Source organism: Xiphophorus hellerii, chromosome 22, assembly GCF_003331165.1.
Source record: "Xiphophorus hellerii strain 12219 chromosome 22, Xiphophorus_hellerii-4.1, whole genome shotgun sequence".
Taxonomy (NCBI): Eukaryota; Metazoa; Chordata; class Actinopteri; order Cyprinodontiformes; family Poeciliidae; genus Xiphophorus; species Xiphophorus hellerii.
Window position 1 is genome coordinate 8220742 of NC_045693.1, and position 13054 is coordinate 8233795.

Genomic DNA, 13054 nt, shown 5'->3' on the forward strand with positions numbered 1-13054 from the left:
TGATGATGTATTGTGTAACCATGTAAATTAAGTATGTGTATATAATGTACATTGATATTAAAAATAAATATTTTTCATTATTGTAGGCTGCTGATTCTTTGAATAGGGTTGGCATGTATATGTGCTATCTTCAGCTTATTCCTGTTTTGATATAATATTGGTAAGCAAAATAAAGTTTTCTTTTTTGTAATGCTGCAAATTTATCAAAAATAAAGTTAACCTGAATCTGCGTACACTGTGATTGTTCCAGTGAAAATCCGACCTACCGGTGGAGTTGGCGGAGGTGTGGGAGATCTCGGGGCTGCTGTCGCTGTTGGAGTTGGGCTGTGTGTTGGGATGGACCTGGATGGCCTGGAGCTGCTGAGGAACGCCTGCACCTGCAGAAAGAAAAAAACAGACACACACACACACACAGAGGCCATGAAGCCACTGCAGCAACTCGACAGAACCTGACCCAGGGAACAGCAGCAAAGAACTACGTCACATTAGTACCGTTAGCAGAGTTAGGAGAAAGTCCTCGTGCATGTGGAGAGAGTAACTCTAGCATTAGATGGCTGAATATTAGCAGAGGAAGTAGGGAAAGCAGTGTGCAACCAGCAGGTTTATGAAGGTATGATTGAGATTAGCAGAGGCAGGCATGGTGACAGCATGCAGAGCAGATCACCTGTGAGGGAGACAGCAGCAGGGAAGCGGAGGACAGCCTGCTGTCCCTGCTGTGGCTGCGGGGCGGCGGCCAGGGTCTGACCATGCTGCCCCTGGAGGGCCAGAAAGTGCTGCTGCAGCTGGCTCAGAGGAATGGTGGGGGTGCTGGGGGGGAGAGAGGTGCCTGCTGCAGGGGCACGCACACAAATACACATGGGTTAAAACTAAATAGTGTTTTAAGAAAAAGCAGAAATCCTGTTTTTAATTTTTCTGAAGCACAAAAGTGTCCTCTGCATGTTCAGAGACTCGCTAAATATAAAAAGGCAACATTACTATCTCCTTCCCTCAGCATCAGAAACTGTAGATTGTGAGATCAAAGTTGGATAAACGGCAAGAACGGCCCTAAAACTCGACAAAACTTAACCTCAGTCTACCATTACTAGCTTGGTCAACAGCCAAAAAATTGTCCGGGGTTTTTCAACCGTTTTTCGGGTCCTTTTGATGTGCTGAATCCAAAAAGCACATTGGTTTTGCTCAATGAGGTCAACTTTCTGAACTATGGAAGCAACATGAGCATCAAAATGCATGACTTGTTCTCACATATGGATCGGTTTCCTGAGAATCTGGGATCAACGAGTGATGAGCAGGAGGAGAGACTCCGTCAGGACAGAAAAGAGATGGAGAATTTTGGATAATGAAGACGTAATGTTCAATTTACATGCACTTACCCTTATCAGTGTTTATTATTCAATTTACAGAAAACCAAGTTTGCAACATTTAATTAATACACTGTTAGAAAACAATTTTTTTTTTCTCCTAAAACCTTTTTTGGATGAGAAATCTTGTCTAAAGTGAACTGATAGTCACAAAACTGTAATCAATTTAGTCATAAGATCAGATTTCTCTAAATCAAATTAGAATAAAAAGTTGGCCTGATTGAGGAAAAATGGATGTCATTTTTGGATTCAGTGGTGCAAAATAGTCCTAATTCAGTTGGGAAAAAAAACAGACTTCTAAATCTTCCAAAAAATATTTTTTTGTAACCCAGTGCTATTATTTTATCTGCTAATTAACGTATAATGTGTTTTGCCTCTGAGCAATGAAGGGTAAACACCAAGTTGTTGGCTGACAGCCAGGACTCTCAGGAGCCGAGGACCAAGTGGGATCATTTATTTTTGGTGGCAACCAACCCACAACACCAAGAAGATTCCTTAAAGGGCTGCAGCCAAAGCGGCCGTCATTGTTTTCCCTCAGTTCAGACATTAATTAATCCGGTTCATTAATGTTTGACCTTAAAGCTGAAATGTGGAACCTGCAAAAACCACAGATTTTTGCAGGTTCCGTCTTCCGGCACAGAAGACGGATAGCCAAATAGACGGATAAATGGATGGATGGACAAACGGATGGATGGATGAATGGTTGAAAAAAATTTATGGGACTGTTGAATAAATGGAAAGATGGCGAAACTGATTGATGGACAGAGAAACTAAATGACAAATGGATGGAGTTATGGATGAATAAACTTAGGGATCGTTGGTTTTTTGGTTGGATTAACAAAATTATATTTGGATGGATGGATGGATGGATGGATGGATGGATGGATGGATGGATGGATGGATGGATGGATGGATGGATGGATGGATGGACCAATAGATGGTAAGAAAAACTGATGATCAGGTAGTCTGACTGGAGAAGGAACAAACACGATGGACAGGAAATCTTAGGGATGGGAAATAAAATCATTTTTGAACACTTCATTGACTTTTTCCACCCTTATTCAAAAATAGAAAATACTTCAACTGAACTCCGTATTTATCCAGACTTTCAGACTGTAGTAATTCAGTTTTTGTTTTTTGTTTTTTTAAGTAAAATGACAACTTCTTTTGATTCTAGACGTGGTTGATTCAACATGATGTCTCAAATGTAAATGTAGGATAATGGGAACATTTATGTTCCCATTATGAAAAATGTCACATCTTCCTTTTGGGAACATGAGAGTAATTAATTAATTTAAATTTGTATAACAGTACAAGATGAACTGCTGATGTTCTCTTCAAACACACCGAGTTCTCCTTAGAACCCTGAAACAATAGTAAAAAAGATTTGTTCAACATCCAAGTTTGAAGATCTTGAGCTTTAAAAGTTCATTTTGTTGGCACACAGCAACCAGCCACACCAACTGTGGATGAGCAGAACAGCCTGACTCAGGCTTGTTGTCCTTTTGGGTTGTCATTTTCAACAGAGCTGTCCTCCCCCTCCGCTCCCTGCCTCTTTAATGGCATTCAAAATGTTTCTGGCAACAGAAAAAGAATGACAATCTCCAAAATGCAGACACCAGGGTAAAAACACAAACTTCTAATGAAGACTTGAACAGCATATTCGCATGCCTTTCCATGAAACTGAATGAAAGAATTCATTTTGAATGCATTTGTGAAGGTAGCAGGCAATAGATTTCCTTTCTGAGCAGGATTCTGAAGTGGTTTTATGCTCCATACGCAGTTGCTGCAGTAGGGTGGGCAGGCCCCATCAAGCTGTCAACTGTGGAGCTTTGATTGTGTGTGTGCGTGTGTGTGGAGTGTGTTGTTCCACCTGGTGCTGCTGCCATGTGCCAGACAGGTGGTGAAGGGGAGAGAGGGAGCAGGCAGCAAAGCAAGAGAGCAGAGGGTGGAGGGACAAGGTTGCAAAGGGAGAGAAAGCCGGCAAAAGAAAAATACAAACAAAAATCTGAGCAGAGACACTAGCTTGTTCCCCCGTCAGTTAGAATCATCCGCTAGAGAGGCGACATGTTTCTGTCCACAAATACTGTTTTATCACCACAGCTGATACTGAGAAAATGAGCATTTAATGCAACAGAAAACCTCTTCAGCACGAGACAATAACTCAACTGTATTTTATGAAAAGAAAGACCAGCAGAAAGACCAGTTTGCAAAAATCACAACAGGTGAAGTAAACAGAGACTTGACAAAGATTCTAGTTTCTTTATAAGAACTAAAAGAAATCACATAAAAGCTACTTTTTTCCTACTAACTATAATTAAAAAAATACTAAAATATTTTCAATGAAAAAAATTATTTTCTTGAAAATGGCACCAGGTTAGAGCTTTCTTTCGTTTTCTACACGTCTCCATCATTGGAAAAAAGTAATTACCAAATTATTCCCATATGTTTTCAATTTCTGAACACATCTGCAGAACTACACCTCGATTAAACTATTGCATTTATATTTGCAAATTAAAGATCCCACAATAAGTCCTGGACTTGAATAGGCTATTAAGGGACAGCTGGTGCTTTGACAGAAAACCTCTCCCTGTAATGAAACTGACCAGCAAACAGATCCTTTCTTCCCAACTGAAGAGGAGCTACTGCTAGCATGAATTCGGCTACGTTCACCCAGTTGGTCTTGATGATCAATTACAATTTTTTCCAAAAATCTTTTTTTTGTTTGTTTGTTTGCTTGCTTTTTTTTTTTGCATGGCCATTCATGCTAGTTTTTAAATGTGACCACAATCAGACTTCTGTGTGAGCGGTTTACAACCTGGAAGCAACCTGAATGCACAGAAGAACTTTGAAATAACAGAGCTATGCAGTGTTTGTGTCTATGGATCTATTTTAAAGTTTATTCAGCAAAAGTAGCCGACAGTATATTCGCAGTGTCATAAGATGGAGGAAGTTAACAAAAAGAAAGCACAACTAATAGAGATTGTCCTTTATGGAATATTGACTGCAACTCCTGTAGAGAAGTCTGTGTTTGTAGTCGGAACCAGGAGTAGTGGGATTGTGATGTGATGCGCTTCAGTGACTCAGACATCTTTCATAATAATTTTCATTCATTGTTTACAGATTCACCAAATTATGAATCTCCTGGTGCCAAATTACAACACGTCTCGTATCAAAGACGTAAAAGTTGGATAATAAGCGGCATGACCGCTCAGACTAAAGACGCATCTGATTTAGTACAACATAACAGCACAAAAAAAGTAGATTTGAATTGCATTTGACTGCTGTGTGAATGTAGCCTAAGTTGCTTATTCATATGCTGGTGGAAGAAATAAACATACAACCGGCAAAAACAATCAGTGCCTCTCTTGTTTATTTATGGAGTCTCTGTGACCTCCTGAAGAGAAATGAATAATCACAGGAGAGACCATTCAGGAAGCCTCCAGGGACTTCCAAACCAGAAGCTGCTTCACAGAGTTGATCAAGTGCAGAGTTTGTCTATGGAGTCCTCCCTTAATGAAAAGGTCATTCCTAGTTCAGCATCACTCCGACACAAAGGATCAAACTCCAGCATGCCTCAATTATAATTTCACCACAAACCAGAGACACTTAACTGAATATTCATAACTAATTATGGGGCTTGCTCATCGGCCCTCTTCGCCAGGTCTATTGTGTCCCTCTCACTTAATTATTCGTGTCCCCATCTGACTATCAAAGGTAGGGCCCGTCGCCAATAGACGATGTGTCTCCCTTGGATACCGCGGGCTTTGTGAAACCCGAGGGCGCCGAGTGTTGGTGACTCGCTATGAAGAGCTGCAGCGTGGTGTGAACAGCTCAGAGAGGTAGGCGTGACCACCTGAAGATGACGGCTGAGGTCACGCTGTGGCACCGTTCAGATTCTAATCAGCTAATAAGCTTCACTGCACAATGACATTAGCAAAACATGGAGGGACAGGATGAAGGTAAGACAGACAGAAAATAAAAAAAAAGGAGAATTTGAACAGAGCACCGACTGCTGAGGACTTACCGGACATGAAGGTGAAGCCACTGGGAAGCTGCATGACTCCTGTTGAGGCGCCGGCTGTCTTGAGGACGGTTCCATTAGCGCTGATGTTGCTGCTGGTCGAGACGGGCGCCAGGTAGTTGGTGATTGGAAACGACGCACCAGTGCTCACCTGCATGGTGGTGGAGGTGGTGGGTACCGTGGACTGAGTGCTGCTCGTTGTGCCCGGTAGATTGGCTACAGTGAACGCTGGCTTCAGTGTGTCCTGCAAAGGAAACCAAAAACTGAATACAGAAACTGTAGCTGGCATCTGATATGGAAGGTCTAGAGATGTCGCAAAAAATTGGGAAAAGGATCCTCCTACAATCCAAGAAAACCCAACTTCTGCCGTTCATTTATTGCCTACAAAGTGAAATAACCTGATGGTTGGGTACATGGATATTAAAATATTTGTATGCAAATACAAAATGGCCATTATGTCTGATTTGAGAATTTTTATGGCATTCATTTCCTTATTTATTAAAATGCATAACTAGCAAAAGAAAGAAACTGAAAAAAATGACCATCGTATGCTGAAGGTCACAATTTGTCAAATTAAATTTGAGCCAACTGGATTTGAACTTTTATGATCACGTTTCTCTATTGTTCATAGTACTGAATGTCCACAAAATTGGGAAACATTACAGACGAAGATGACTGGATCATCCGTCAAACCCCTGAATACACAAACTAAGACCATTTTTAGTCTGATCTTTTCTGCTGTCTGCTTTTATCCATAATCTATCATAACACATCATTAACCAGAGGAATAAAGTGATACACAAAGTTTTTTTTTTAAATGGGCACCAAATGAAACATAGAAGGAAATGAATTGTTGAAGGGACAAACTGATGGTTGGTAGGAAATGTCTCGAGACAGTTTCTTTTCGTGCCCTAAAAAAGGCCAAAGCTAGGAACGTATCATGATGACCAGCATCCAATAAAGTGTACAGTACCTTGTCCTTTAAAGGGTCATAACCTTGTATTTCACAAGATTCAACTGGCCCAAACAGGCGTTAGAAGAATAATAATTGAAAATGCCATGTATGGTGAGATAAAAGCACAATATGATCCCAAAAAGATGGTAGGAATTGGCTAAAGAGGCTCAGAATTCCCCACAAAACACCAACCAGTAATGCAGCTGGATGCAAAACAGAATCTTAAGAGACTGTTTAACATTTTATATTCTTTCAGTATTTCAGGGATCAATAGACTGCTGATAGAAACCAAAGCTTGCAAACAAGGAGCAGTATGGGGTGTTCTTAGATTAAATACCAAATAGAGGCAAGAGAGAAGCTCATTCCTGGTAGGAAATAATTTAAAAATGTCAGAACATCTCATCCATTTATCTTGCAATTAGAATTTATTTCTTTATTTATCTCCATCTGCCTATATAACTCCATCTCACCACTTTTGAACTATCATTTGGTAGGGTTACTATGACAACTGACTGACCATGGTACAAGGCAAAGAAATGAGGCAGATGAGATGATCAAAAGGAGAGAGATGTAGCATCAAACTGTACCCTAATGTGCAGCTCCATTGAACCACCTAGCAGGATGTGTCTGTGAGTGGGCTCCATGATGAGAGCAGAGTGGGCGTCAGGCTGAGACTAAAAAGCCCAACTAAACCCACAGTGCCACAGTGTACACACTCACACCAACACTTAGCACATGATGCTAATGATGTTTAATAGCAGGATGGGAACAGGCCTGCATATTATTAAGCATTCAGAAGGTTTCAGTTTTGTGTGGGTTCACTGCTCTCGGGGTCTGACTCCAGGTGATTAAACTTAAATATAACGATTGTTACTGTGGGGAGGAATAAATGGAGCGACAATGAAGCCAAAAAGTTTGTGAAACCTTTTGCTTAATCTTTAAATAAAGAAACATTTTCAATTTAAGCACCTATTTACAGAGGTATTACTATATAATCCTTTAATTATGTGGGTTAGTAGAATACTCCACTCTCCAAATTTCCCAACGTTTAAAGCCATTAATACAGAAGGTTCATGGTGAGGTTTTGGCAGAGATATTTGCAGCATTCAGGCCTTTTATGAAACCTGCGAAAACCAGAGGCCAGAACAAATGAAGCAAACAAGAAAAGAAAACGAACAGGATGGACGAACAGACAAGCTCCACCAAAACAGACACTTCATGCACCAAAACCAAATGCCAGCAAACTAACAACAACCACCTTCTGTGTGGATGTTGTTACTGAGGGAGGAAAGCTCCAAGTTATGTCAGAAAATTAGATGGACGAATGGATGGATGGATAAGCAGACAGAAATAAAGGAGTGAACAAATTGTTGCAAACAATTGGTATAGTGCGTTTCCTTTCTCTATTTTGGGTCAACATGGCATCACAACTAAAAAATTAATTATTAAGTCATACCCTGGGAAGTAATGCATGACATTGGAGAGGTTTTAAACTTAGGAAGCTGAAGAACAACAAACCACAATGGTCTGGGTTTTCTTACACCAACCTGTCAATACATGAAAATTTATAGACATACCTGATGTCTATAAATCTATGATAGCTACAGTAGTAGCTACAGCTAATACCCAACCAAAGGATTGCAAGGTGAAAAGAAATTGATTGATATTTTGGTTTCACAACTTCTTGTTTGTCACCTGTATTGTACTTGGACTGAAAATGCAGCATGGAATTTGCCCTAGTTTCCCAGTGTCATTTACAATCCGTCAGAAGTTTGAGGGCAACATCCAGATGATAACCTTTCAGATACTTGATTAATAAAAACCCACCTGATATTGGACCGATATTTGGCTCACATTTAGCGTCTTTTCAATGTTTCTAGACTGAGAAGGGAATCAAAAAATACAAATTTCTCCACAGTAGTATATGAGATGGAGAGAAAAAAGAGAAAATCCAAGATTATCATCTGGATCCACAAAGTTAGTAACATACAATATCTAATGCTGAAACATTACTGTGCAGCCAGCTCATCCTGGCAAACTACTATTGGTTTTTATATGTGACTGATTACATGGGTGAGAGGTGGTTGCTCCAGCATGGACTTGTCTGATAAGACCTTTCAACCATGCAACCATGTAAATGGAGCTACTGTACAATCTCTCCGAGCAGCTATATGTCATATTTCTCATAATATGATGTAAAGACAGCATTTTAACTTCAAACACTTTCAGTTTTCTGGTCTGTATAAGCTGGGGATGGACAGGTCCTTAAATAAAGTATAAATGACTAAAAATGCACAACTATTATCTGTTTAAAAGGTCTGCACCTCAGACCTGGACTAGTCCAAGGTCCCTCTCTGGTTTAGTTAAACAGCAGCTCAAGCAACAGGGGGGTGGAGTGAGGGGAGGGACAATTTGAGCTCAACAGGAAAACCGAATGCATTCATACAACAGAGCACAACGCAGTTGTAATCATGTCTTCACGCTTTCTCCAGACTCCCCAGCTAATACTCAGTAAAACTAACAAGATAGACAAGAGTAATTGAATTGAGGAAGCAGCAAAGTCAGAGAGGAGAAAGAAAGTGTGTAGGTAGGGGCAGATCTGAGTAGGATACATCACAGGGGACAGAGTAGAAACAGCTGAGGGCACAGACAGCTGGAGAGAAACCTGAGCACCCACGAAGGGCAAATAGCCCCCCTCTAGGCCAGATGAGGCAGCATGGGTCCGCTCATAAAGCCCCCTAACGTCTACAACCAACCCAGATGCTCAATCTTACACAGTTAGTTAAGAAAATGGCTCACTGACATGACAAGGTCATCATGTTCCACTTTTCCATTTTACACCACTCAGGGGAGAGAGGAACATCTGCTCCTGCTCTGCAAACGTGTCGTCACTGAGGTCCAATCAGTGGAAGGGAGGTTAGCTTCAGAAGGTGTGCCACACAGAGCACTCCTACCTCCAACCAGCCTGTCACTATCTGTGTGACCCACATAGAAACCTTCCACTGACCTACTGCTTTGTTTGACCAGCTTCATGGTCAGCTATTCAGCTCTGCTTCATAGAGTGCATTCACACCAACCCTGATTAGTCCGCTTAAATTGGACTCTAGCTTGTTTGTCTAGAAAGTCCAGTTTCTTTGAGAAGGTGTGAATGCACATCAAACTCTGGGCCTCCCATAAACCTAGGTCTCTGTTCGATTGAAGTGAACTCGAATCCGATCCAAAAGCAGGAAGTGGACTGTACTGCAGGGCATTCTGGGTAAATACAACCAAAACAAACTTTAGTTCTGGACTTTGGTCCATTTGAACACACAAATAACCTCTTGGCTGTTTCTCTGATTATTGTTCTCCTTACCCGGTCAGTAAGTTAATGGTGTGTTTGTCTAGAAATGTTTTTTACATTTACAGACAAAGCACATCTGTGCTTTCTCTGTTGCCTTCACATTTTTGACTGCAGAGGGTCACAAAGGTTCCTCTCTGATAAAGTGGCAATGCTAAAAGTTTTACACTTTCAGATCACCGTTTTGATTTCCAACCATTAGATAAGCTGCAGCAAGATAAGGGAGAGGCAACTGGTCTGGCGTTCTGTTTGGCTGTGATACCTTTCTGGTGGAGGGCAACAGCAAAGATAATGCTCCCAACAACTTAACATTCTCCCTCTCACATGCCATAACTTCATTTTTCTTTAACATAGAGGAAGGTACTACTGGATCAGTTCGTCTGTTTCATTTTGTGCATTTCGCTGTGTCTTCTCAAATGCCCAATCGGTCGTGGCAGTTTGCAGTTTACACTGAGCCAGGCTCTGGTCCTACTGGAGGTTTCTTCCTGTTAAGGGGCAGTTTTTTCCTCTCCACTGTCACTACATGTGTGCGCGGTATGAGGGATTGCTGTAAAGTCAACGACAGGAGGAGTGAATGATGCAAGTCAATGAGGGGATGCAATTTTCTTGTTTTTTAATCAATTTAAATACTGAACTGAACGTGACTGCATTGTTTGATAACAGATCGGTTTGGTATGATTGAACTGAAGTAAGGTGAGATGATGTTTTTTAAATTGCCGTTATATAATTTAACTAAAACATTTTCATCTAATCTGATCCGGTGATTCAAACTTCTGCAGATTCAGATGAACTATAAATACAAGAAAAAAAATTCGAAATAGTTTTGTTTGATAGCGTTTTGAATTCAACAGGAATAAGGAATTAAAAAGTTGTTCCCATTTATGTATCCAATCAAAGCATTAATTCTTGCAATGTCACTGATTTTAAATAGAATCAAAAAGAAGTACAGCAAAAGAAGTATACTTGTAGGTTTTGCAGCATTTAAATAAAAAAAAGGCCAGCACCAATCTGTGCCTGATTAACTAGATGTTACGACAGCAAATTATGCCAGAGTTTTATAGGTGAGCAAGTAGAGTACCAAGTAATCTGATATAAGACTTGCCTCCTTACCCGGCTATCTAATCCATTTTACAACAGAAGGATTTAACTACAGAGACAAAAATGAACTTTGAAAACAACGAGTTGAATATTGAGACAGATTCTTTAAACAAACCAGCAATCTTGTTAAAGCACTCTGGATGACTTCTTTCAGGTCAGTTTTTTTTGTGTGTGTTTTATTTTTTGCTTGATTTTATTAAACCTTCTAAGTAAAAAAAAAAAGAAGAAAAAAAAGAGAAAAAAAACCCTCTGGCCTTCCAGATAAAACATGTTCCAAAAGGAGAATACATTTGAGTAATTAGAGTAAAAAGGACAAATAATTCCCTTTTCACAAGAGATTTTATTCACTCCAAACTGAAGGTGACAACTGGCAGGCTGGTCCAGTGTCGGTGTGAGAGACCATTGTGCAATTTACTGGTGACTGGCCCTCTTCTAATCTCCCATTTGCTGGCTCCCATCTCCCAGTTTGTCACTCTGCCAGCAACATGGAATTTGCAGCTCCATTTGGGACTGCTAAAAAAGGCAAGGCAGCCCAAGTGGAGGAGGTGCAGCCAATGGCGGCTGACCTGTCCAGTTGCTTGCTGTAAAATAAGGGGATGGAAGTGGGGGGTTGGGGGCTGGTGACATCATGTTGCTTTCCTTCCCTACTAACACATGCAACACAGTGCGTATGCATAAGTGTACAATATACTGAATAGTGGACTTGTCAAGTGATTTACAGAGGCTCTTTAAAACCAAGCTGCACATAGAATGGCAGCGGTTTACTCAGGACATTTCCTGGTTGGTTTGGCTATTCAAGCTGCACTAATGAGCATTACAACTGAACTCAGGGAGGATTTTAACAGCAATGACACTGACACACCGAGAAGTAGGGAAGCATGGGAGAAGAGGAGAAAGAGGGAAAAACCAGAGCATACTGAGAATCCACTGCTTTCCAGCATCTATGAGTTATGAGACTTGTTATTTATGTCCTTATGACTAACCTAAAGAGCAAAAAAGGTTTAAAGATTCAGCATTCAAGCCATATCCTAAATTAGAGATCTGACATAAACAAAACAGAAAAATCTGGAGGAACGCAGGGAGACATTAACAGTGTTATTTTTAACATACTGGGTTTTTAGTGGGCAGGACATATTGACTAGACAATATTTACAATATTAGGAAAATATGCCCTCATCTTATTGTGGTGGAGGGGTTTGAGTGCCCCAGTGATCCTAGGAGCTATGCTGTCTGGGGCTTAATGCCCTTGATAGGGTCACCCAAGGCAGACAGGTCCTAGGTGAGGGACCAGACAAAGCGCAGCCCGAAGACCCTTATGATGGACAAGAACTTTGGACTTGGTGATCCGATGGCTCATTTGTCGAGGCGGCTTATTGGAGCTGTGGCCGCAAGGTTGTCGGTGCCTGGTGCTGTGGCAACCCTCGAACCCGTTGGTGGACACCTTTGGTGAGGGATGCTGTCAGGCTGAAGAAAGAGTCCTATCGGACCTTTTTGGCCTGTGGGACTCCAGAAGCTTCTGATGGGTACCGGCAGGCAAAGTGACATGCAGCGTGGGTGGTTGCTGAGGCAAAAACTCGGGCGTGGGAGGGGTTTGGAGAGGCCATGGAGAAAGACTTCCGCATGGCTTCGAGGTGAAGCTAGTCTACCATCCAGCGTCTCAGGAGGGGGAAGCAGTGCAGCACCAACACTGTTTATAGTGGGGATGGTGTGCTGCCGACCTCGACTCAGGACGTTGTGGACCGGTGGGCAGAATACTTTGAAGACCTCCTCAATCCCACCAACATGCCTTCCTTTGAGGAAGCTGAGCCTGGGGACTCTGGGTTGGGCTCTCCAGTCCCGGCAGGGCCCTGGGGGTGGATGAGATTCGCCCGGAGTTCCTTAAAGCTCTGGATGTTGTAGGGTTGTGTTGGCTGACGCAACTTTGCAATATTGCAGGACATCGGGGGCAGTTCCCCTGGATTGGTAGACTGGGGTGGTGGTCCCCCTGTTCAAAAAGGGGGACTGGAGGGTGTGCTCCAATTATAGGGGGTCACACTCTTAAGCCTCCCTGACAAGATCTATTCAGGGGTCCTGGAGAGGAGAGTCCGTCGGATAGTCGAACCTCGGATTCAGGAAGAGCAGTGTGGTTTTCGTCCTGGTAGTGGAACACTGGACGAGCTCTGTCTTGTCTCTATGCTGTAACTGCGAAGTAATTTCCCTGCTGGGATGAATAAAGTACTTCTATTCTATTCTATTCTATTCTATTCTACACCCTCAGCAGGGTCCTGGAGGGTGCATAGGAG

The 13054-nt window shown here is 41.7% G+C and overlaps 1 protein-coding gene across 5 annotated transcripts in view; it reads right to left on the minus strand.

The window, feature by feature from the left end:
* srfb (serum response factor b) overlaps positions 1–13054 on the minus strand; it is a 32452-nt gene that overhangs the window by 5779 nt on the left and 13619 nt on the right. For 2 of the 5 annotated variants that reach the window (XM_032553572.1, XM_032553570.1), the window contains exons 3-5: positions 5386–5626; positions 665–829; positions 267–377 (exon numbers count right to left, since the gene is read on the minus strand). In XM_032553572.1, coding sequence (XP_032409463.1) covers positions 267–377; positions 665–829; positions 5386–5626 — 517 coding nt within the window. The remainder of the gene's footprint in view (positions 1–266; positions 378–664; positions 830–5385; positions 5627–13054) is intronic. The other 3 variants (XM_032553571.1, XM_032553574.1, XM_032553573.1) reach the window with 3 other exon arrangements.